Here is a 25,847-nt window from a genome sequence, read left to right as displayed (position 1 = left end):
TTAATAAACCACCATTTTAATCTATCTACCACAAATTTTTTGGGTTCATTGCTGTTACAATTGAAGTTAGAGAAAAATGGGAACAAAAGAAATGGCCGACTCCAGGGGCATGGGCATGAATTCCCGGTGCTTGAATGGCCGCCTCCAGGGACGTGGTTGTTGCTAATGAATGGCGTTATGAATACTTGGTACTTGAAAGCTTGTGATAATTAGGCTCAAATCTGCAACCTACTTTTTTCACTATAAAAAGAAAAAAAAAATGGCAGAACAGAAATAGGACATTTGAGGGAAGGATGAGATGAACTGCTAGTTTTAGCAAGGGGAGCTGAGGGCAGTGCTAGTGGTGAGGGGCCGGAGATGCTGCTGGGGCTGCTGCTGGAGCTGGAGTTTGAAAATTTTTATATTTAAAATAAATATTAAAGGGTTAAATTTATTATTAAATATAAAAAACTTTATTAAATGCTGATTTTTTCTTTAAAAGGGTTAAATTCATAAAATTTATAAATTTTTAGAATTCAAGATTTATTTTTATAAATATTGAGAGCTAAATTTATTGAATTTAGTAGAATTTAAATTAAAATTACGAATTTTATGAATATTAAAATTAAATTTATTAAATTTATTATATTTAAAATTAAATTAATAAAATATGTAAGGATTAATTCTATTATCAGACGAATAAAAACTAACATCAACCTCTCATCACTTATATAATAATGACAAAAATATTTAATTTATTAAATAAAAATAAAAATAATTAAATGATAAAAATAGAATAAAATCAATAATTTGGTCACCATTTTTATACTTTACCCCTCAAAAATAAATTTGATGACTCTATTCGAACCAATATACTTGCTTGTTTCCGGTTCAACCCGTCCCTGGTCGGTTTGTTCCGGTTTCTACAGTAGAGGACGTTGGTGTTTCTACATTAGGTTACGACCTTTTTCTCCTTTACTTATTGGCTTTCTACCGGGAAAAGGAAACTGCAGCTCTCTCTTCTCTCTCGATTTGCGACCATTTCTTCTTCTCCCTTTTTCTTTCACGCGTAACTTGCGTCTTCGTCTTACGTATAATCCAATTTCCAACTGTTCAAGAGGCCAGGTACTGTTACTTCATTGTATTATATATATATATATATATATATATATATATTAAATTTTCAGTTGTCTTTCAGAATTTACTTGTTTATTTCTTTGTATTATTTGGTCTTATATTTTCCTTTTCTACATATTTCTGATTTGTCCCCGTCACTCTGTTTTCTCTTTAATTTTATGAATACTTTTTGGAAATTTAATAGGGCAGTGTATCGGTGGGTTATTAAAGCATTAATTTTAACCTTGTAATTTAGCCTTTTTATTTCTTGTTTTCTCTATATTGTTGTGAATTTTTTATAATCTAAGCCTTTTATAACGCTGATTATACAAATTTATTTACTCAAGAAGCAATTATTTGCGATTTTTTAGAAGAATTTGTTTTATTCATTGTTAAGGTTGTAAAGAGGAAATGGATGCCCAAGGGAGGAACAAGGCGTTGTTTCGCGCCAAATTGAATGCACAAAAGAAGGAGAAGCGCATAGATTCTCCCCTTATCAGGTAAATTTATCACTTCATTACAATATACTTTAGCCGTGAAATGAAAATATTATGTCCTGGCAATGCTTTTCTATTTTGTTTTTTTTTCTTGTAATATATATTTTTTGCTTTTCAATGTCTGTTTTCTAAAGGATTGGTCCGAAATATATCCTTCTGGAACTTGGGGTAAGGGGTAATTTTCTGTGGGGAAAATTTTGTCACGCTTGCATTGGATTTCTTCTTGCTTCTTGAAATGACTCTCAAATGTTATGATTATTTTCATGGTTATGTTCTAAAATTAGATCTTTTTTTTTTCTTGAGGATGTTGCTTCTAAGTTTTTGGAGGCTTGTATAAAGTCTATACTTGTCATTGTCTATTAAGTGTACAATGTGAACGGATGAAAACATAATTTTAATTGGTACTTCTTTTGGTATAATTTCTTTAAATCTGCCTCATTGTTCTATATATAGAGTGTTAATGGTGGTTTTGATTTTCATCTTCTAAAGTTGGTTGCTATATAATACTTAAATTAGTTATGTTTTGTTTTTTGACTGTAATTTCTCTTTCTTTGCTTTTCCACATGCAGTTACAATGAATCTGACCAACCTGTCTGCCGGGTTTGTGATGTTGTTTTGAAATCTGTATCCCATTGGGATGCACACCAAGCTTCTCGTAAACATCATGAGGTAATGTCTGTTTCCCTGTATGACCCTCAGAATCTTGACAAAAACTCTCTGCCTGAGGTAGGTTCAAAATGCTGTTATAATGCTAATGTGAGAACTCACCAGGCATGTTCGATGATGTTGAGTGCCTTTGGGAGCAGTCTTTAGGTAATTGATTAGGTCTTGGAGATAGTTGACCATAAGATGGTTTATGGAGTGTGGTGAGAATGCTACAACGTTAACAAAGAATGTTGATACTACTTTTTCTTGCTTTGAAATATATATGCCATGTTCTTTTCTTATAATCTTTGAAGTTTAAGGAAGTACTTTTGTTGGATTAGCTGAGTTTGATTTTTTATTGCCAATATATTGTGTACCTCTGCAAGGTTGAGGAAAACTTTTGAGTACATTAAAGCTATAACATGCTCTGTTTATTTGCCTCCTCAGTCTTACGGCGTATGTTTTTCTGTCTATTTTTTATCATCCTTAATCTGAAAGGGTTTTGGAATGTGCTTTTGACAGTTGTCAACTTGTGTAAACTCTGTAATTTCTCTGATTGTGATATATAAATTTGAATAATTTAGTTGCACCAGATATGACCTTTGAGTAACATGTCCTGCCCTTATTATCTTTCTTTGAATCAGATTGATGGATATGGATTTCAAACCAATTTCTTGTTGACAGTAACCTTTTCATTGATTTATGTATTCATTCAATTTCGGTAAGGTCATTTAGATGCCATACATGCATGGATATATATGTACACAAATATTAATATTTACCTGCAAATGCAAAAAAAAAAAATAAAGGAACTATTGCAATGATAGTTATGAGTTAACTTGAACTATTCTTGGAATTAATACGTAGGCATAGAAATAGAGGTAGAACAAATATTCAATACCTCTGGAATCAAACTTAATTTCCCCCCGGGTTTTACTACTATTGTCTGTAGTTTCATTTCTCATTGATTATTTGTTCCATGATTTCTTTGCTAGCTTACTTCTATCCATCTTAGTTGAAATACTTATCAGAGGCTTCATGTTGGAATAGGCAATTAATACCTTGAAAGCTAATGCTGCTAGGCGTACTCAAGCTAGCAATACGCAATCTGGTCTGCCTCCAAGGTTTTTTGATAATCATGGGACGGAGAAGCAAACAACTGGTAAGAGCTATTGATTATGGCATTATTTTGTTTTGACTGCATTTAGATGTATTCCCTAACGAAAATGTAGGTTGCTCGACTTTTGATACTGGCATCAAGCTTTACTTTATCTTATTATCTACAGAAAAGATTAAATGCATGATACAGACTTCAATGCTTTTAGGTCAATAAATTGCATGTATTAATAAGGTCATCTGGCAATTCCTAAAATTTCAAATATGCATGGCCAGGATATACTCTCTCTCTCTCTCTCTATATATATATATATATATATATAGATAGATAGATAGATAGATAGATAGATAGATATAAATACTTTTATTATTATTTTAGAGCATGAAAAATTTGTAAGAAGCTCTTTCCATCTTTGGCACATCTGACTTCTTGTCTTGCGCACTAAGGCATTCATAACATTACTCTCATCCTGGAAAAAGAGCTTGTGTGCAAGCTAGTGATTGCATAGTTTGTGCATATTTTTTGCCCCTTACTGCATGCAAGGATATTTTAGTTCCCCTACTCATCTTGGTTTTGCACAACATTGTTAGGATCCTTTATCTCTAACCAAAATAGCTTTTTACATTGATGCTCAAGTGAGTATGGTTCATCGCAATTGTTGTAATGGCCGTTGTCTCTTTATCCCTCCATCTCTACACCAGTCAACTTTTTAACAAAGTGAGGAGTCGCACCACTTAGACTTAAACCTATTGCCACCATCTCATCATTCCCAGAGTTGTTTTTTAGCAATAGAAGGGGAACTGTTGCTGCCATGTTGGTGTCTTTAATATTCTAGTCAATGTGTTGCCAGTGTTCTCTTAACAGTGTTGTTGCTTCTTCTCAAAGGCTTGTGCCATGTTCATTGCCTGAACAAGGTTTGGGGGATTTTGCATTTCACAACAAGCCTAATTGAGTCCATTAATCCTGCAGTAAACAAGTCACCCATTGGTCCACTCACACTGTACTAGCACCTGCCAACAACCTTTGAAATTGATGTTGATACTTCTTAATTTTTCCAATCTGTTTCAAGTAAACCAGTTTACCTAAAGAGTTACTGTGTAGTCATATGCCAAATCTCAAAGTGCAATATTCTATGAATATTATCCATGTGAGATTTGGTTCCTCCTGCTCCCTCTGACAGTACCATAGTTGCACCTCAACCAACATATGAAAAGCTACCAAATTAACCTTGTCTATTTCTGCTGTATGCTGATTGGAAAAAAAAAAAAATCTCATCGGTGTAACCAAATCAATGAGACCTCTGACCCATAAAAGGTCAGGAAATCCAGCTATGTACTTGCATAACTTAAATCATCTATATATCAAAATATAAAAGGTTCAGATATATAGATGATTTAAGTTATGCAAGTGACGAACAGTACAATGATTATATTTTTCATCTGGAGTTCATGTTTACAAGTGTCAACAAGTATGAAATCGCTTAGTAGTAACAGCCTGGTATCCATATAATTCAAAGGTTTGGATTTGAAGTATGAAACAGTTATGGGTCTGATTTAAGATGAAGGCTAATTTGATGTATGTTGGGGAAGAAAACAGAAACAATTAAAGAATTAGGGCTGAACAAACGAATAGGAGAGAAGATGGAACTATAGAAAACTTAGGGTTATAGAAAACCTCTAGGTTTCTTTATTAAATTCAAAGAAATAATAATAGAAGTTTGCTGCTATAAATTCTGTCACAGAATATATAAAGGAGACTTACTTTCTAACAAAGTTTCTACTCTTCCTTGCAAATAAAGTTTAATTAATAATCCTAAACTTAACCCCCAAGTAATAATAATCCTACTGTCAATAAAACATATCTAATACTTTAAACTAAATAAAATAAACTGAAATAATAAAATATATTTATTTATTTTTTAATTTTAAGCTCCTGCGTCATAATTACACCAAATTAGACCTTTGCTAAAATAAGCTTCTGTTTATGGGTTTAAAGTTTTCTTAGAATAACTATTCTTTCTTAGTTGACACGACAAAGAATGTAAGGCATGGTGTGCACTTTATTTCTTCTGATTTATTTGGAAGCTGTTTTTGTTATTGTAATTTGTAGGTGACATGATATGGTAATTAGAGTTGACATAATTAATTCACTTTTGTAACAGAGATTGAAAAGTTGCCAGATCCTAGTTCAAACAAAAAGCCTGGAATTTCAGCACAAACTCATGCAAAGGAGTGTCTATATTCAGAGACCGAAGAGGATGGTTGTCCTCAAAGCAGTGCCAGTCAAACAAAGATGACTCAGCCTCCTGAGTCAAGACAGGTCACACAGTTAGCAACCAAGAAAGTGAAAGGATCTCTTCCTGATAACTTCTTTGATAGGGATGAAACCAAGTTACCTACGAATCTTATGAAGCCTCCAAGGGAGAATAAACTGGCAGTGAAGCAGGCTAGTGCTCCAGAAACCAAAACAAAGCACGTTAAAGGATCTCTTCCTGATGACTTCTTTGATAAGGATGATGCCAAGTTACCTATGAATGCCATGAAGCCTCCTAGGGAGAATATACAGGCTTCAGAGCAGGCTAGTGCTCCAGAAACCAAGCAAGTAAAGGGAGCTCTCCCTGAAGGATTCTTTGACAATAAGGAAGCTGATTTACGTGCTCGTGGCATTAAGCCTGTTAAGATAGATGTCAAGTAAGTTCCTAGTTTAATGCAGTCATGCATATTTAAAATCCATTGTTTTCTGGTTTGCATGTTATATATCTTTCTCGGAAGCTATTGTTTTAAGGGGGATTCAAAGATAAGAAACTATGATAAACAAAATACGTTAGTGTTCAAGTTCAAGCTTTGCCAGCACAACTACTTTCCTGCTCTTTGTAATTAGCTGATAATAGTGTGTAAAGTTGCTCCTGAGAGGCTAGTTCAGTTTACATGAATCCTATTTATAATTAAGTGTGTGTGATATACAAGAGTTGATAGATAACATAGGATAAACCACGTTTCACTGCTAAGAGGATACTAGTATAATTAATTGGATAACCGTACTTGTATGAAATTTACTCAATTCTCTTGAAATGGAGAGGCTTTTTATGGGTTAATATTGAGGATTAGAAGCCCTTATTTGTATGCTTTCTGTTCTACCCCTAACAACTTGCTTTTTCTTATAGAAAAAATTGCATTTAACTTTCATTGTTTTAGAAAGATGTATTGGTCAAATAATCATTCTATTCTTCATCTTGCACACCAAACAGAAATTATTCTGTCCTAATCTTGGACATGCCAAACAGAGAATAGGATAAAGATTATAATGCGGTTTCAGAGGTGGAGACAATGAAAGAACACAAACAGTAAGAAAAATACAGATAAAGGCTAAATGTGAAATTGAAGTTGGAACTAGAACACTGTTGTTTAGGGTTGCAGAACTACTACCGAATAATGTCCAACTATAATTGTCTAAAGGAAATAAATTACTAGGGTTGGAATAGCATAAAATCAAAGATAAGGAAGTAGTTTGCATTAGATGAGATTATCCTATTTACTGAGTGTAAGCTTAAGAAAATGGTAGGATGATTTTTGTTTTCTACATATTGTGTGCTAGGGTTCAAGTAAGGATATATTTTGTGATTAGTCTATGATACCTCGCTATATGATTATATTCTAAATGCAGTTCTCTAGCAAAAGAAAAAAAAAAAAAATCTTTTTAGAGATGCAAAGAGAAATAGAAAAACAAGGGTATCCAATAAGTTAAGAGAAAAAGGAAGAAGATACCTTTTGAGTCATCCTGCATTACGAGATCCTATTCATTATCCTATGCTTATCAGGTTAACACTAATTGGGGGATAGAAAATACTTATTCTATTCATCATCTTGCTCACTGAACATACCCTTCTTGTAGCTTTGTTATTGTACCCTTCTTATCATCTCTTGTACCAAAGACAAGTGCTGGAATAGCTTCTGCAATATGAGCTAGTTTTGAACTAACGCTTCAAGATACTCGATTGATGTTCATTAACTGTCTAAACTTCTGGTTTTGCTGCCCAAGTCAGTGCATTCAACTGTCTAAACTCTAAAATTCTAACACTCGTTTTAAAGTCACACAGATCCTTCTCTTTAGCCTCTCAAGACTATGTCCATTTTATGGTTCTGTGGTTTGGATAGTATAAAATATTTATGATTGCTAAAGATAATTACCATAATATTTGTTTATTTAAAGTTAAGTGGACTTTTAAATAGTTGTACAATAGCTTACATGGGAGTTTAGAAATCATAGTAATTATCATCATCATAGTCTCAACTCTGATTTGTTTACTCTTCTAAAGGGTAAATTACTTTTTAATTAAAATGTGAATGGAGTGCTAAATAATTGTAAATAATGTACAAGTAGTGGAGGAAGTAAAAAATATCATCCTCACAGGACATAGGTACTGTTCTTTTGACTTTTTGTACAAATTTAGGAAGAAGAATTATTCTTATTTCTTCTAATCTGACTACAGCCTTTTAAAGAATAACAGGAAAAATAAAAAGGAAATAATCTCTAGAAATTAGCCTATCCCTAAAAATTAGTAATTTGATTATGGCTAATAGTACAAGGAAATTCCTAGAACTAAGGTAGAAAATCTGCTTAATTTAAGGAATTCCAACACTCCCCCTCAAGCTGGAGTGTAGATGTTAATCAAACCCAGCTTGCCCATAATTTCTTCGAACATTTTTCTGCTCAAGCTTTTGGTTAACACGTCTGCTACTTGTTGTCTTGTAGGTAGATATGAAACACAAACTTCCCCTTTGTTAATTTTCTCTGTAATAAAGTGGCGATCAATTTCCACATGCTTGGTACGGTCATGGTGTACAGGGTTATGAGCTATGCTAACTGCTGCCTGGTTGTCACAGTATAATGTTATAGGTTTTGTATAGGATAATTTTAGTTCTCCCATTAGCCGTTGTAACCACATTCCTTCACATATACCGTGGGACAAAGCTCGATATTCAGATTCAGCACTGCTGCGTGCCACAACAGATTGCTTTTTACTCCTCCATGTAACGAGATTACCCCAAACATAGCTGCAGTAACCGCCAGGAGCGCCTGTCATTAACTGCCCCTGCCCAGTCTGCATCAGTGTAGACTTCTATGCTTCGATTTACATCTTTCTTGAAATGCAACCCTTTACAGGAGTCCCTTTTTAAGTATCTCAATATCCTGTAGGCAGCTTCCAAATGTTTCTCCCTAGGAGCATGCATAAATTGACTTATAACACTTACTCCAAAAGCTATGTCCGGACGAGTGTGAGAAAGATAGATAAGTTTTCCCACTAACAGTTGATATCTCCTCCTGTCTACCTCTTCTCCATCCTTATCAGTTCCTAATTTAAGGTTGGGTTCCATTGGAGTCTCGGCTGGTTTGCAACCCAACAGTCCAACTTCAGAAAGTAGATCAAGAACATACTTTCTTTGAGAGATTGAAATACCTGCCTTTGACCTTGCTATCTCCATTCCTAGAAAATATCGAAGATTCCCCAAGTCTTTAAGTTGAAACTCAAAACTTAAGAACTCTTTTAGTCTTTCAATTTCAATAGAATCATCCCCTGTTAATATTATGTCATCTACATAGACAATGAGAATACAGCACTTCCCATTATCCGAGTGTTTGTAGAATAAGGTGTGATCAGCTTGACCTTGAGTATAATGTCTACTAGTCATGGCTTTGGCAAAACGATTAAACCAAGCCCTAGGGGATTGCTTTAGTCCATACAAGGACTTCTTCAACTTGCATACTTGGCCCTTGCTTCCTTCGAATCCAGGCAGAAAATCCATGTAGACTTCTTCGTTTAATTCTCCATTGAGAAAAGCGTTCTTTACATCCAATTGGATCAAAGGCCATTCTAAGTTGACAGCAATTGAGAGAAGCACTTGAATAGTATTCAATTTGGCCACCGGTGCAAAGGTTTCCTCATAGTCCAACCCATATGTTTGAGTGAAACCCCTGGCCACAAGTCTAGCCTTGAATCGATCAATGCTCCAATCTGGTTTAAATTTTGTGGTGAAAATCCACTTACAACCCACGGTCTTCTTCCCAATAGGTAGTTTAGATATTTCCCAAGTTCCATTGTCTTCAAGAGCCTTTATTTCTTCCAACACAGCTTGCCTCCATTTGGTTGACTTAAGAGCCTCTTCTATGTTTTTTGGAGTTTCTATAGAGTCAACATTAGAAACAAAGGCATTGTAGGATTTAGACAAGTTTCCATAGGATACAAACCGAGAAATGGGATGTTGAGTGCAGCTCCTAGTGCCCTTTCTTACTGCAATTGGAAGATAGATGGAAGATGAAGGAGGTGAAACTTCTTCCTCAAGACAGTCCTCGGGTAAAGATGGCATTGGCACTGCTGTTTCTGTCTCAGGCAGCTGATGTCTCCAAGAGTATACACGAAGCCCCTGAGTTTTTTCTTGTTGTTTTTCAGAATGAGTAGGCTGTTTTTCTTCATTAGTATGGTTAATCACCCTTGTTTCTTGTTGCTGAACAGTGGAGATAGGAAAAACAGGTTCCAAAACAGGAAAAACAGGTTCCAAAACAGGAATAACAGTGGCTGTAGGATTTTCAGCAGGTTTTGTAGTGGTGGTAGGGCTGATAGAGCCTTGAGGTATAATGAGAAGATTGCTCAAGGTCTCATCTTCACTAAGTATCTCCCCCTGAAGATGAGAGGCTGAAAAATATGGCTCATTTTCGAAGAAAGTAACATCAAGGGACACAAACATCCGTTGTAAGGTTGGAGAGTAGCACTTGTACCCTTTTTGTGTAGGTGAGTAACCAATAAAGACACAAGTGTGGGCTCTAGGATCAAGTTTAGATCGGTTAGGTTGATGGTTGTGGACAAATGCTTTGCAACCAAATGTTTTGGTTGGGAGATTAGGAACACGAAACAAGGGAAAATTTTTTTGAAGAGTATGTAAAGGTGTTTGAAAGTTTAATACCTTAGATGGGAGTCGGTTTATAAGATAACAAGCAGTGAGGACAGCTTCTCCCCATAAATACTTTGGTACACCCATAGTAAACATAAGAGCACGAGCCACGGCTACAAGGTGTCTATTTTTCCTCTCGGAAACCCCGTTTTGTTGAGGGGTGTCAGGACAAGAACTTTGATGTATGATTCCTTGCTCAGAAAGATAAGGACTTAGGATAGAATTAAAGTACTCTCTCCCATTATCAGTTCTAAGGGTGTGAATATTTGAATTGAACTGGGTTCGAATCATTGAGTGAAAATTTTTGAAGACTCTAGAGACTTCGGATTTTTCTTTAAGGAGATAGATCCAACAAACTCTAGTGTGGTCATCAATGAAAGTTATGAACCACCTAGCCCCTGTGATGTTTTTTACTCGACTGGCTCCCCATAGATCACGGTGGATTAAAGAGAAAGGTTGAGATTGAACATAAGGTTTCAAAGGATAAGGGACACGAGTGTGTTTAGACAGTTGGCAAACTTCACAGTTCAATGAACTTATTTTCTTATTTAGAAATAGTAGAGGAAACAATTTCTTCAAGTACATGAAATTTGGGTGTCCTAGTCTACGGTGCCATAGCATGATAGAATCTTCTTTTGATGTAGATAAGGCCATCCCTTCTTGTGAACTGTTTTTGTTCCAAACATATAAGCCATCATCAACTTTAGCAGTGCCAATCATCTTCCCCGATTCTTGTTCCTGAACCACACAACCTAAAGTAGAAAATTCAACAAGTACTTTTTCATCCTTGGTAAGCTTGCTAATTGAGAGTAAATTATAGGAAAGATTTGGAACATGTAAAACTTTATCAAGGGAAAAATTTTCAGTAAGTCTAACTGTCCCCATTCCAGCCACCAGCGAGTAAGATCCATCAGCTATGCGAATCCGAGAGTGATCATGACAAGGTAAATAGGTGTGAAACAAACTTAGATTACCTGTCATGTGGTCGGATGCACCTGAGTCTAGTATCTAGGAAGTTGTGATAGGTTCGTGTGTAGTATTTAAAGCAGTACCTTGAATAGCTAGTGACCCACTGGCTGTAGGAGTCCCGAGTAGTTTATGAAGAGCCTCAAGTTGAGTTTTGGTTAGCCGAAGTTTATGAAGAGTCTCATAGGAATTTTCGGTGTCACCCATGCGAGTAGGGTTTCTAACAGAGAAAACAGAACAAGAAAAGAGAAGAAAGAGCAGGATCTACTGAATTCCTGATACTCTGATACCATGTACAAATTTAGGAAGAAGAATTATTCTTATTTCTTCTAATCTGACTACAGCCTTTTAAAGAATAGCAGGAAAAATAAAAAGGAAATAATCTCTAGAAATTAGCCTATCCCTAAAAATTAGTAATTTGATTATGGCTAATAGTACAAGGAAATTCCTAGAACTAAGGTAGAAAATCTGCTTAATTTAAGGAATTCCAACACTTTTAAACCTTAAAAATTCAACATTTAAATGATTCTTTGTTAAAAATATTCTCCATCCCTTCATTATGTGGGTGGCATGAGTTAATTATTTTTTGTACCCAACTATTTATTTTGCATGATTAGCTTCTCTTAACATTTGAAAGTTAAAAGGAAATTAAGGAAATGAAGAAAATATGAGGTCACTGCACACTGGAAAACATTTTGGTGTTTTCATATGATTCACCAATCAGTGACATAAAATCTGGGATTTTGAGCTGCACATTTCCTTAAGATTTAATTTGCAATAGATAATTGGCCCCAAATTTCTCCTACCTGTATATTTCTTTTTGAAACATAACCTTGACTAATTCTGTTTCCTGATCAGAGATGAGTACAAGGAATTTGAAAAGTTGATTCAAGAAGATCTGCAAGAGGTGGACAATCGTATGGAAGAAGAGGAGGTTAGGTCCTTTTATCTCCTTGTAGACCCACTACGGCTGTTTTGCCTGCCTTGTAATTCAGTTTGCAATATAGACTTATGAGTAATATATGTTTTTCAACGTGCAGATTGATGCAGCTGAAATGATTGAAGAGGCTGAATCTTTGGAGCAAAAGTAAGTTTTTGTGCTTGTCACTGTTTGTGGCACTCATCCACCTTTTTTAACTGTGAATAAAAAGGCAAGTTCTTATTATAGTCATCTAGTTTATTTATCATCTTTTTCCTCACTCAGGGTTTACAAGCAGAAAGTGGAAACATTGTGGAAGAGGAAACTGGAATTGGAGACCTCTAGATCAAATAAGCGTCAGAGGGGGAAGGAAACTGATAGACAGGAATCTAACAGTGAAGAGTCAACTAGTGACAGTGAGAGTGACAGTGATGAGAACTTTGCAGTTGATTGGAGAGCTCAACACCTATGAAATCTACTGCAAGTACGGAGTTTGTCCTCCTTGCAACTGTGCATTTTAATGAGAAGTCTCTTACTAAAAAGGAAAAGTAATAAAAAGGGAAAAAATTGGAACGCTGTTTCAAGTTCTAAAAATTTGGTTTTAGACATCTGAAAGAAATCTGCCACAAACTGTGAGTGCTTTTGTCTTCTTTGACATTAAGCAGATTATAATTTCCAAATATTGTATACTAATTTGTTTTCCATTCAAAAGTGTCTTCTAGTTTTTGCAACTCATAGTTCAAAGCATATAGAAATGAAGATGCAAAGTGCAGTGTGTCAGTAAAAGAAGTCGTATCATGTTAGTCCAAACACAAGTTTTGTCTACTATAAATTATAATGCGGATATTTTCTGCTGGACCCTATTGCAGATATTAAGAGTGAGATGAAGAGCCAAGATCCAAATACACACTATCCAGGTTTATATGATGCAAAACAATTGAACCTTGGTCTATTCAGCTGAATTATAACCTTTCACAGGAGTGATGCATACAAGATGGCTGATTAGGTTGTGAAAAGTTATTATCGACTTTGTTCACTTGTGATCTTGGTTTACAGGTTCATAGGTTGGAGAATTTGTATTGTGAAACACGGTTTTGTGAGGAGTATTGTAATTTTGTCGCAGGCTTTATTAATATAGATGTAATGTAATTCAGCTGATTCAAATTTGAACTGGTTTTGCGTCTTCCTTCTGATTCTGTTGGCAATAATAGATGGTCCTGTTTACCTCCTTTTTAAATAGAATGGAAGGTTATTTAGTGAAACTCCTTCACATGATAGGTGTAGTCATGGTAAATTATATCATGGTAAATTACATTAGTAGTCATTCAATTATGTTTTTATTCTTTTTAGTTGTTTAATTATGACAAATTACAAAATTCTCATCTAACTATAATAAAATTTAATAATAATTATGTTCTCGGGGATAATAATTATGTTGTTTGTTTGATAAAAGTCAATTTTAATTTTAAAATTAATTAGCCTGAATTTTTCATTTTAATGGTTTATTGAACCCATTTTAAATTATTTATTACATTTATATCAAATGTTTAATTTAAACATTAAAATTTAAAAAATATCTCCCTATTGAATCACAATAATAAAATGTTGACGGGTGATATTAGATTGAAGTTTCAAATTGAAAAAAAAATTTCGTTTTATGCTGCTGTTTAAAAACAATAAATTAATTTATTTTAAAACAGGGACCAAATCGAAAAGATGTAAATTAAATCCAAAATCCTACTTTCTCTTGGAACGAAGGAAATGAAGTTATTTTTAGCGAAAGAAGGAGGAAAAAAAAAAAGCGAAGCAAAAGAAACTAGAATGGATTTTGAGAAATCCTCGGTTTCCATAAAAGATGACACTGAAATGGCGGACGATGACACTGCTCAAAACCCTGAGAGCAGTCTGAAACTCAATAGCGACTCGGACTCAAGCGATTCAGAAGACGAAGCGGAGCAGACACAGCAGCTTCGAGCTTTAGAGTCTGACCTCTCTACCAATCCTTCCAACTACGACGCCCATGTCTTGGTATATTAATCATACTTTTCTTCCTCTCTTGTCAAAGGAAAACTACAAGATTCCCTATCCCTAATATTACTACTATTGCACTGCTTTCATTTGATTTCACAGTACGTAAAGCTTTTGAGGATAAGGGGTGAAATAGAGAAGCTACGAGAAGCTAGGGAAAATATGAATGTATTGTTTCCATTGACTCCAGCAATGTGGGTGGAATGGGCCAAAGATGAAGCTTCTCTTCTGAATGATTCCGATTCCGAGTCAGTCGAGAAACTTTACGAGAGAGGCATCTCTGAGTATCTGTCTATCCCCCTTTGGCGTGAGTACCTAAATTATGTGCTACAACATGATCCAAAAGTATGTGATAGTTCGGTTGACGGGATTTCAAAGGCTAGAAATCTTTTTGAGCGTGCTGTTTCTGCTGCTGCTTTACATGTTGCTCAAGGTTCTCAAATATGGGATGCATACACTCAGTTTGAGCAATCTATTTTACAAACCATTGACCAATCAGACATTCAGGTCCCAATATGATACTTATTTTCTTTACGCTTATAAACTTCTCTTCCGCTGAAGACCATGTTTTTGAGCTTGACTGCATATTATCCATCCATCATTCATTCAGGCAAAGGAGAAACAGGTCCAGCGCATTCAAAGTATATTCCATCGTCAGTTGTCTATTCCCTTTGCTAACATGAAGTCTACTCTCCTAGCCTACAAGGCATGGGAGGTGGAGCAAGGAAATTCTCTTGATGCAGAATCCGACAATGTGGATGGGATTTCCTCCCGTGTTGCTTCATCTTACCGGAAGGCAGAGGAGATGTACGATGCCCGTGCTCATCTTGAAGAACATATTACAAGACAGGGTATATCTGAGTCTGAAAGATATCAACATTTTATGGTATCGTTTAAAATCTCTATAGGGTGAAAATTCTTTCATTCCATAGTAACTTTAAAATCAGTTTGGTTTCTTCATGTATGTTTTAAAGCACTTCCTTCAATTTGGTTTCTTCATATTGCTCTGCCTGGTTAAATTGATTAAAGAAATCAAAATGTTGCAGGGCTACTTAGATTTTGAAAAATCTTTTGGGGATCCAGCACGAGTCCAAAGTCTGTATGAACGTGCCATAACTGATTTTCCTGGATCAAGTGATCTCTGGCTTGATTATACTCGCTATCTTGATAAAACCTTAAAGGTTCCTGGTTTTACTTACTATTATTCAATTAACTGTCAAAGTTCTTTCCTTTACTTCTTATACTTGAATTTGCGTTAGTAGCAATTATTTTCCTTTTCCTTTGTTTTTAGGCAGGCAACGTTGTGAAGGATGTTTATTCAAGGCGACAAGAAATTGCCCCTGGGTTGGAGAACTTTGGGTTCGGTATTTGCTATGTTTGGAGCATGGTCTTGCTTCTGAGAAAGAGATATCTGCTGTATGTTGTGGTTGTTTTCAGAGACAATGTCCTCCTTATTCTGTTTGGACTACATTCAGATGTTTGTTTGAAGTTTAATCTTTGCTCATCATTGGAGGAGAAATTTGTTTACTAGTTGATGAATAGTAGCTTTGATATTCTGTTTAATACATATAGCTTCTGGATATGATACCCAGGTTTTTTGCTTGGAGCATTAGGAGGTTTTTCTAGGAAATAGTTTAACAGGGAAAAATGAGCTTTTTTATTTTTCTGCTGGTCAAATATTGCCCTTAGGTTTTACTACTATATCAAAAGAAGAAAGTGAAAATGGTGAGAGAATTTATCCAGGACTGGCAAAACAATAGTTCAAATTCACGATTCCCCCATGCTAACTTCTGCATGTGTTATTTTCTCTATGTTCTCTTGATAATGTAATATGATCTTACTTCCACATGCAAATGAACTGAATGCCCTTGCTTTCTCATGGTGGCTCTGTTGACTTCGGCTGTTTGGCTTTTATAACGATTAGAAGTTTTATAAGTTATTGTAATTTCTGGAACTATTTTGAGGGGGAAATCTTCTTTACATGTTTATATTAAGGAATATGTAAAATGCTTTGATCGTTTCATTGTTCTATTTAAGCCTATTTTATTGAATTTCATTTTAAAATTGTTTCAGGCCTTTGAGAAGTCCGTGCAATGCACATTTTCGACCCTTGAGGAGGTGTGGATTTTTATTTCTCTAATTATGTTTTGAAGTAATATATTAGTACTCTTGCTTTGACTAGTTAATCTTTTTTGTTTGTTGTAGTACCTTGATTTGTTCCTCACTCGAGTGGATGGCCTAAGGCGTAGAATTTCATCAGCCAGAGGAGACGATGTTTTGAACTATTCATTGATTAGGGAATCTTTTCAGGTTTGCATGTGTACTTCTTCTTCATGTTTAAAAGGACTCATGGTTAAAGTTAAGTGTGACTTAAGGTTATCAAGCACATGAATATTTTGGCTTTTTGATGTTCTTCGTTGCATGTAAAAACATTTTAGAATTCTTATCTTCATGCTATGATGGCTAGCAGTAAGTCCCTTTTGTATGCTTGAGTTTGACTTCGTGGGCTTTATTTCAGCAAGCAACAGATTACTTATCACCACACTTGAAGAACACTGATGGTTTATTGCGTTTGCATGCTTATTGGGCCTGCTTAGAGCTTAAATTGAATAACAATTTAACTGCTGCTCGTGGTGTTTGGGGGAGCTTGCTTAAAACCTGGTTTGACCATCGAAAACTTGCTTGAATTTTTCTTTAGTTGTTTAGTTATGTGATGTTTCACAGGATTCAAGAATGCATCTGCCTGTGCAGTGGTTCAATGTTGGAAGCATGGCAAGGTTATATAGCAATGGAAATTGCTTTAGGCCATATAAATGAAGCCAGGGCCATATACAAGAGATGGTACAGCAAAAGATTTAGTGGAACAGGTTCGGAGGTACATTTTCCATGTTTGTTGAAAATATAATTTGCATGGTTTGATAATGTTAATGTTTGTTACTCTTTTGGGTTTACTCCTGAATTTTGTTCAATTGCTCTTTAGATGTATTGTAAATTAGATGATACATTCCTTTCTAAAAAACAGAATCATTCAGGATATCTGCCATGCTTGGTTGCGCTTTGAGAGGAATTTGGAACATTGGATGATCTTGACCATGCTGTGCAAAAGGTATGGCTTTTATATTTTTCCTTTTATTTGCTGTTCATATAAAAGTTTTACTACACATCGTTAACACATTTCCTCGTAAAATTATGGAATTCTGCTTCCATGTAGACGAGTTTAAATAAAAATAAATAAATATAGATGACAAAGAAGAAAAATCCATTCTGGAAATTGTCAAGAATTTTATTCAGCCAGTAATACTTATTTAACATTTCAAAGATGTATTTTATAACATGTGAAGTAGTTTTGTTTTATTTTTTTTTCTAAAAAAACAGAATACTTATGTGGAGTAAAAATTGAAATCCTAACCTCACCTGGTTTCACCATCAACTGGCCTACCACTGATTTAGGTAGTTATTTTGTCTATTATCATTTCTAAGCTGTCAATTTTCTAAATCTGTTCTCCTGATGAATCAAGGAAGATAACATTTTATTGCATTCTCAACTCACTGGTTAGGTGGGAGATTTGCCACTAGGTGTCCCGTGAAAAAATGATAGGTCTGGTCTACTTTTGTTATTCTATGTTTAGTATTATGCTACAAATTTTGTTTGCATTATAAATGTAAAATATATGTTTCTATTTAGTCTTGGACAACAGTATTGATTTAGTTTCTTGAGTTTCAGGGAAGTTTGAAACACATTTTATCCCTGTTAAACAAAGATAAACTGTGCTTTTTAATATGCCTTTTGGCTTTGTTTAGCAAAAAGTTATTAAATTTGTTTGTGTTTTCTGTACTTACCTTTTCCTCTTTTCATGGGATGTCATAAGCCATTGTTGTTTCTTTGATATTTGTTTTATTTGTCAGTTGTTGTCATAAGCCGTTGTTGTCATAAGCCTTTACCAAAGTTGGAATTACTTTCTGTTTTTCGTTCAATTTTTCAGGTTATGCCTCGTCTTGAGGAGCTGCGATTGTTTAGGTTAGCGCAAGAATCTAAATCTTTAACTGAAGTGACAGATCAAAGGGAGCAGCCCCTTAAGCAAACTGCTCGTGAAAAGAGGAAATCTGGTTCAATCGCAATTGATGAACAGTCTCCAGCTAAGCGGCAGAAAAGTACTCAAAATCAGAAGAAATTGCATGAGAAAGAGAACACACGAGGGCTGAAGTTAGCTGAAGCAAATGACAGGAAGCTGGTGAAAGACACTTATTCTAGTAAAACCAGATTATATACGAATCAGTGCACTGCATTTGTATCAAATCTTAACATTAGGGTTAGTTGACACCCTTCATGCTGTCCATTGTTTTCCTGTTTTCAAAGAAATAGTCACACTTACTTTTCTTCATATTCTGTACTTTTGTACAAACTAAAAGACAAGCTTATCTATTTGGCTGGCAGGCAATAGATGAAGATCTAAAGCTATTCTTTAGTGATGTTGGTGGAGTCACTGCGATTCGAATTCTGCATGACAAGTTCACTGGAAAATCAAGGGTCTCTCTCTCTCTCTCTCTCTCTCTCTCTCTCTCTCTCTGAATTTGTGTATGACATGCATGTGCCCTCTTAATTATTTTTGTGTCCGTGACTGCCATGTTAGAAATGAAACATGAAGCGGTCTTCAGCCTGCTTACTAGATGTCAGTTTGGTGCTCAGGCTGCACTTTCCATATCACAATCTTTATTAAGTAGCAGATTATGTATTTTACAGTCGAATGTCTTTTACGCACTGTTTTCAGAACTGGTCAGGGTGCTGGTCCGAAATAAGGGGTTGGCCTTGTTGGCTTTCAAACTGGTACGAATTGGTTGCACAGGCAGTTGAACCAGGCTAAAAAAACCGGTTGAACTTGTTTTCTCTATTTTTTTTAATATATATTTTAAATTTTTATGATTTTCTAAATAATTTATTCGATTGATCTGGACAAACTAGTCGAAACGGTGGTCTGGACTGGTTCGACCACTGGTCTGGTTCTGAAAACCTTGCTTTTACGAGCAGTTTTTGTTGTCTCTTTTGATAGATTGTCTTTGACAAGCCACGTTGTTGGTGAAATAATAAACAATTTTATGAAAAAGAAAAAAAGAAAGATATATTTACTTGAAAATGTGAATACACTTGTTAAAAAGAGAAAATATAAAATAGAGAAGAAGTATGAATATAACTCAATCGCCATTTTGAAGTAGAGAAAAAAATAGGTGAAAATATAAGTTTGAAAAGAAGTGGATTTAATCCATATTTTCAGAGAAAGTGAAAGACTAATATATCTTTGCTAATTCATGTTTTGTATTAGATTTTTCTTCCTTCCAATTTTGCAGTTTAGTTGGCCTCACCCTTGATACAAACTTAGTTAGGTTTTAGTACTTAAGTAGATATAATTTCTATGAGGAATATCACGTTTAAGCAATCCCAAGCTATGCTGATATTATTCTTTGCTAAAGGATGTCTTCTCTTATTTTTGTGTTTATTTCTGCCATTCACAACTGATATTCCCCCGCAAGATTATCTCACATATTCAACATTATTAAGTCTAATGGTTTACCACAGAAAGATGATGAATATACCAGATTCTCCTTGAATATTTTTGGTACATATCTGAGATTTTATTTTGATAATCTATTGAATATAAAATTTGTCAATTATTTAACTTCTCAACATGTTTTAAGTCATTTAGAAGCCACTAGATGGAAAATTCTTAAAATTATTGTGAAGTAGTTAAAACTTTATTTATTCAGTCAATCTTATTTAAAGGGTTTTATAACCTTATAATTTTTCACTTTTAGGTATAGTTTCTCTCTTTTCAAACTTTTATTAATAAAAAAAAATCTATAAGATCATCTCTCTTTTGAAGGACAAAATTTTACTGAGCATTCAATCCACAATAGCATGTGTACCAAACAATATTATATTATAGATTAGTTCGTAAAATTTCAGAAACTAAGAATTTAGCACCTGCTGTTAAGATTTTGAATCAGTAGAAAATTTATACAACAATACCTAAGGTCTAGGACCCTATTTTCCTAATTTGCGTCAAAATCGACATACTGCGTGAATTTTAAGATTATTTTCATCAGCCAGGCTGAACATATACTTAAGATTCATATCTTTAATTGGAATTTGAAGGGATTGGCATATGTGGATTTTAAGGATGAAGAACACCTTGCTCCAGCTCTAGCAAAGAATAAGCAAATGCTGCTTGGCAAGAAGTTGTGCATTACACGCTCAAATCCAAAGCGAGGCAAGAGAGAATCTGGTGCTCTCACTACATCTGGTGAATGCCTATCTCCATGAACACTTACTCTTGATTATGCAATGATTCATATACCTTCTCAAACTATTGCAGCAGATGCCTAATTTACCAGAAGGCATCACAAACTTCCTTTATCTGCAATTTATCATGTGCATGTATATTAAATTTGAAATGAAATAGTTAATTCCTGAAGACTTTTTTTCCTTTCCAACAAATGGAAAAGAAAATGTCTAGAATGAATGATATGCTGAGAGGAAGCAGGAGCAGAGCTTGAGTGGATTTAATTATAAAGGACAATTGTAGCAACTTTTTCACATGTTTGAAATATAGGATTTTATTTTTCTTTTCCTTTTCCTTTTTGTAAGTGATAGCTGCTAGGTTGGAACAGACCTTGCTGTGAACTTGGTTGCAGACTTGCATTAATGAGTTCAGGATCAGGCCTGATGAAACCATAAGTACATGATTGTAAATGTATTAAATATGTGAAATATAACTAGATATTTAGTGTATGTGCTATTTGATTAGGCGCTTGTGGAATTCTGTTTTACTTTTTCCCCCATGAACATAAGATCACCACATTTCTTTATGTAATTTTGAAGATGATTGTAAATCTCTATGCTCTTCTCCTTGGATGGCTCTGATTCAAAAAGGTATAGTTAGGTGAAATACTAAATACACTCTTGAAAAGTTGTGTCATCTTTCACGAGGGCATAAGATTCTAGTTGGCTATAAGCCTAACAGTTATTAAAGTTCGTGTGAAATCTTTCTGTCAACATAAGGACTCGGCAAAAATAATAGAATAAGGGGTTTTCTAAGAAATTTCAGATAGCTTTAGGCCTATTTAGTATTATTGCCTTACTAGTGTTTCACCAGTTTGTAAGTCTTATGAAGCTTGAGTTATGTTCCTTAAGGGTGTGCTTGGTTGGGTGGAATAGCAGAGGGATGGAAGGAGGGAGTGGAAAAGGGGAAAGATAATAAATTTTGAGTGTGCTAGGTTGGTAAGAAAAGTGAGAGGAAAGAAAATAGGAGAGATGATAATTTTCCATCCTAATGCATAAAAAGAAATCCTTGTAAATTGGAATGATGAGAGGAGAGAAAATGAGAGAGGGTGTATATTTGTTCAAAATTATGCATTTTTCAAATGCTTTATTTTCTTTCTTTTCATTTTTCATCTCTACCAAGCAATGGATGGAAAGAAAGTTACTTTTCTTTCCATTTTTCCATCTTTCCTACCAAGCACACCTATGGAAAGAAAAAAGTATGTTTTCCATCCTTCTAATTTTCTACCCTTTCAATTTTTCATCCTTTCAATTTTCTTTCCACTCTACCAAGCAAAGCCTAGTCCGAGTTTCTTTTAATGATGTTTGCTTGAGATTGGTTGGAGCTCAAACTCCATAATAGATGGTACTCAATCTTGAATATCCTAAATTTCTTGTTGGTTAATTTTCTGCTAAGTGTTAGGTGGATGGAGTTCTAGGGGGCTTCTAGAACAATTGGACAAATTATATCTAGCATTAATCTTCAAGCTCTATGGCTTTCAACATCTTGACCTTCGTAGTTATAAGGCAATAAATTTTAGAGAAGATGAAAGAAAAGAACCTTAGCATTGTTATTTCTATTGGCTCTGCATCTTATTATAGTTTGCTTCTTTCTTTTTATTTTTTATTTTTATTTTAATAGAAAATGGAATATTCATATGTATTGTGGCATAATGAGGAGGTTAGGCTTGACAACAAACTTCAACTCTGCATTCTTGAGGAAAACAAGAAATATTAAATAAAATATAAGAGAACAATAAGAAAAAAAGCCAATATTCACATAAACTAAAAGTACCAAATATTTGCCCCACTCAGTACAATGAAGTAACAGAATAAACTCTTTGGTTGATCTCTCCATTAGCATTTTGGTTTTGCATAAGTAGCACGGGATGAATATCTAAAAGTACCTTTCTATCATTATTATTTTTAATTCCTTGTAGTTCCACAGTTTAAACATTTTCTAGGTATATCTAGTCACTCCTTTCTAAGTAGTTAAATTGAAGGATTTTTCAATTTCGCAGTTAGGATAGTTCTTCTATCCTTTTGATAAATTCAGGGTTATTTTGTCCTCAGAATTAATTTGCATACATTTTAAACTCTACTGGCCGTAAATGAGATGCATGTACTTACAAGCTACTCGGTTTCAACTTGGAAAATTCTTGAATTTGGATTGTCAAGTCAAGCTTGAGTTATTGAGAGAGTCAAATTTGAGTATCTTAATGCTTGATCGTAATAACTTGCTAGCCTAATCAAGCTTTTTATTTTTAATGTATATTTTTATTTATATATTATTATTGAAAAATTTCCATGCCAACCCGAACTCGAACTTGAGTAAAAATAATTGAGTCTAAAATTGAGCATGGGAATCAAAGCTTTATCGTTTACTAGGTAATTGAACCTAAGTGAGTGAGCTTTTAAGAGTTTGATCTTTATCTTGAATTGAGCTTGCTTTAAAAGTGGAACTCAATCAAGCTTGAGTTGGGTAGTGCTCGAGCTTCTCACAGCTTGAGCTCAACTCAGCTAAATTATGCTCCTACCCTGCACTTCCAATTATTCCAGTGTGGAAAAGGTATGTCTGAATATTTTGTATGTATTGGAGCTGTGTTATTAAGTCCCATTGCTTTGCAATGTGTAGATTATGCAGATAGTTTCTTCATTTTTATCAAAGGTGATTTTCAGGTTTTGTTAATTACAGTTGCATTTATTTTCTCTCCCTTTGCTTTTATCATGACATATAATATGTGTATGCGTTTGTGCGATTTGCTTTATCCTTGTTACATCGTAGCTTCGCTTGGTTAGTCTCTTATGTGTCTAAACTGAAATTGCAGAACATGATAGCAATCAGAGTGGAATTGAAGGGAGTTCTGCATCTAAAGAATCTGTTGAAATCTCAAAGGGTTCAAGTGTAGCTCCCCAGGTACCACATTCTCGTAAGCATTTTGAGAGCATTCAACTGAAGGGAAAAATACGTTTGCAGTGCCTAGAAATTTTAAACCACTTGGGTGGACTACTAGCAAGCCAGGAACCAAGAAAGAGGAAGATGAGAAACCAAAATCGAATGATGAATTCAGAAAAATGTTTATGAAAAGCTGAGGTACGTTCTCAAAATATTATCCTTAGTAGCAAAATCCAATTTTGGTGATAAATTAGTTGTGGTTTTGGGTAATGCATTTAGGGTGAACTGCTAAGTGCTAACCATTGCTTTATCAATTTCCTTTTTTTCTTTTTCACACTAATAGGTTGGCAACAGTTTTACTTTTACCATTACCGTTAGGTTTAATGACCCACGTTTTGCATGTAGGTAATTCTCCACTCTGGCTGTTTAATCTTTGGATTTAGAGTTTTAATTTCCAAACCTTGTGGGATTACAGGTTTAGAAATGGTTATTTTCTATTTATTCTCTTTTTAGTATGCAACCATAGATGCTCCAAAGTGGTAGGAAAATGAGATTCAACTTGAAAAGCCGTTGGTTCTGATTTGAGACCCTTCAATTTGATCTGAACTTATTTAAAAAATTAAGATGTTTGAAGTGATTTAAATCTGAAATAATTTGAGATTCGGGATTTAAGTTTAATTTGAGATTCGGGATTTAAGTTCAATTTGATAAAAACTAGGGTAAAATTAATATATATATATATATATATATATATATAAAACTTAAGGTCTTTTGAGTCTGGTTTGTAAGGCTTGTAACGTGAAAGTACTATTGATGCAAACAAGCAATTTTTTGATGGTACGTGCTTCATATTGTCATGTATAAGCAAGGGTAACCAATTAAATTGAATTAAATCAAACTGATTTCATCAAATTGATTGGGATTAGTGAATTTAGTTTGATTATTATTTTAAATAGGTTTAGTTGATTGATTGTAATGTATGATGGAACTATAGGCTTGGGAAACAACAAAAAGATACGAGATATTCAGCAACAAGAAGGAAAAGGATTGGATAGAGGAATTTTTGAACATTTGGTGATCGCAAGTCTCCGAGATGGCTTGGTTGATCTTTGGTTTATGTTTCAGTTTTCATTTCCCTTTCATTTGTTTCGAGAGATATATTGATCAATTTCATTTCTTTCTTTTTTCTATTGACTCTTTCAATTATGATGTAGGGATTCATGAATCTATGTGTCTATATGGATCTTGTTCATGAAAATGTGCAAAAGTTTTATTTGCCGGAGAAAATTGCAATCACCCAATCCTCCCTTCTCAAAAGAGCATGAAATTATTTTTCTTGCAGAGACTAGGAGATTGAATCTAGCCGTAAGAAGAATGGTTGGCTGATAAATTATTCACTTCTTGTTCTTTTGACTCCCTTAGTCACTCCTAAAGCCTTGATGAGATGTATCTATTTATCCATCTTTTGATTTTGACTCAAAATGGGAGTAGGTTTGAACAAGGATATTAGAGTGTTTAGGTTTGGGCCAAGAGGGTCTTTTAAAGCCTTTTTATTTTATTTCACAAAATACTTGTCATGGTAAGAAAAAATGGGAGAATAAGCGCACTTTGAGAGCGCTGAATGAGTTGTATGCTGTGTTCGGGAAGGATGAATTGCTATTGATATAGATTAGTTCAAATCGGTATGGAATTATTATACTATGCTCATTACATGTTTTTTTCTTGGTTGATAATAGGGAGTACAATGCAAATAATTTATGCAGCTTTAACATCTTTTGGTCAACGGAATTTAAAAACGAAGAATTTATTCTGTTTCTTTTTTTCTTTTTCCAAAAAAATGCTCTTAAAAGCTATTTAATACTTATTTTTAAACTCTTTTTTTACATCGTAGTAATATTTTTTTGTTTCTCCTTTCATCTTTGGACTCCTATAGATTTTGTGAAGTGGAATAATAAACTTATGGACCTTAATACTCATTTAATCTCAACTCATTAGCACTTTTATGTACCTAATCCTAAACACCAAAATCCAACCCAAATCATTTCATTTACAAATTGCAAAAATAAAAATAAAAAAACCAACAAAATTATATTTTACAACCAATTTAAGTAAACAAAACAAAACAAAAAAAAATTAAAACCAACTAAATGTGGTAGTAATAATAAAAGAAGTGTCCACAATAGAGTTCCAAAATAAGAATTGGGAGTAAAGGTGTGGCTCAAATTTCCCAATTAATGGTAGCATAGGTTTAGGCTCCTTTATTGTTGATCTCTTTTATGTTCTCATTCAAATTCGGACCACTGAGTACAATACATTCTTTTAGGGTTTTAAAATATTCTACGATGTAAACAATTTGAAGTGGGAACCAAACTGACATATTCAGTAGGGCTTGAACCGAGTTGGAATGGGGCATATAATCAATTT

The 25,847-nt window shown here is 34.3% G+C and overlaps 2 protein-coding genes across 3 annotated transcripts; both read left to right on the top strand.

Annotated features, from left to right (window-relative positions):
- Nucleotides 1-798: 798 nt before the first annotated feature.
- LOC108454046 (protein ABA AND ROS SENSITIVE 1) lies at nucleotides 799-13,356 on the top strand. 2 transcript variants are annotated; one of them, XM_017752356.2, is made up of 9 exons: nucleotides 799-1,104; nucleotides 1,493-1,595; nucleotides 2,162-2,261; nucleotides 3,288-3,399; nucleotides 5,516-6,044; nucleotides 12,126-12,201; nucleotides 12,308-12,354; nucleotides 12,472-12,670; nucleotides 13,056-13,356. In XM_017752356.2, exons 2-8 carry the CDS (start codon nucleotides 1,507-1,509, stop codon nucleotides 12,656-12,658), a joined length of 1,140 nt encoding a protein of 379 aa, XP_017607845.1. In that variant the 5' UTR covers nucleotides 799-1,104; nucleotides 1,493-1,506; the 3' UTR covers nucleotides 12,659-12,670; nucleotides 13,056-13,356. The 2 variants fall into 2 exon arrangements, 1 of the variants encoding a protein (XP_017607845.1); XR_001866659.2 differs by having other exon boundaries at nucleotides 817-1,104; nucleotides 12,472-12,818.
- Nucleotides 13,357-13,811: 455 nt separating this feature from the next.
- LOC108454676 (uncharacterized) lies at nucleotides 13,812-24,710 on the top strand. The gene is given in 18 exon segments (XM_017753212.2): nucleotides 13,812-14,214; nucleotides 14,317-14,721; nucleotides 14,825-15,100; nucleotides 15,261-15,395; nucleotides 15,506-15,536; nucleotides 15,539-15,630; nucleotides 16,288-16,332; nucleotides 16,420-16,524; nucleotides 16,733-16,875; nucleotides 16,966-17,089; nucleotides 17,247-17,274; nucleotides 17,277-17,320; nucleotides 18,198-18,524; nucleotides 18,650-18,742; nucleotides 20,363-20,510; nucleotides 23,356-23,487; nucleotides 23,490-23,621; nucleotides 24,418-24,710. Coding segments are annotated over 17 exon segments (2,526 nt in total). The 5' UTR covers nucleotides 13,812-13,947; the 3' UTR covers nucleotide 23,621; nucleotides 24,418-24,710.
- Nucleotides 24,711-25,847: the final 1,137 nt, after the last annotated feature.

This window comes from Gossypium arboreum, chromosome 10, assembly GCF_025698485.1.
Source record: "Gossypium arboreum isolate Shixiya-1 chromosome 10, ASM2569848v2, whole genome shotgun sequence".
Taxonomy (NCBI): domain Eukaryota; kingdom Viridiplantae; phylum Streptophyta; class Magnoliopsida; order Malvales; family Malvaceae; genus Gossypium; species Gossypium arboreum.
The sequence above is the reverse complement of the archived record's forward strand: the minus strand, read 5'-3'. Positions and strand labels throughout refer to the sequence as shown.

Coding starts and splice junctions, on each gene's coding strand:
- LOC108454046 (XM_017752356.2), top strand. CDS start 1,507: ATGGATGCCCAAGGGAGGAACAAGGCGTTGTTTCGCGCCAAATTGAAT. Junction 6,045..12,125: donor CCTGTTAAGATAGATGTCAA/GTAAGTTCCTAG, acceptor TTTCCTGATCAG/AGATGAGTACAAGGAATTTG. Junction 12,202..12,307: donor ATCGTATGGAAGAAGAGGAG/GTTAGGTCCTTT, acceptor TTCAACGTGCAG/ATTGATGCAGCTGAAATGAT.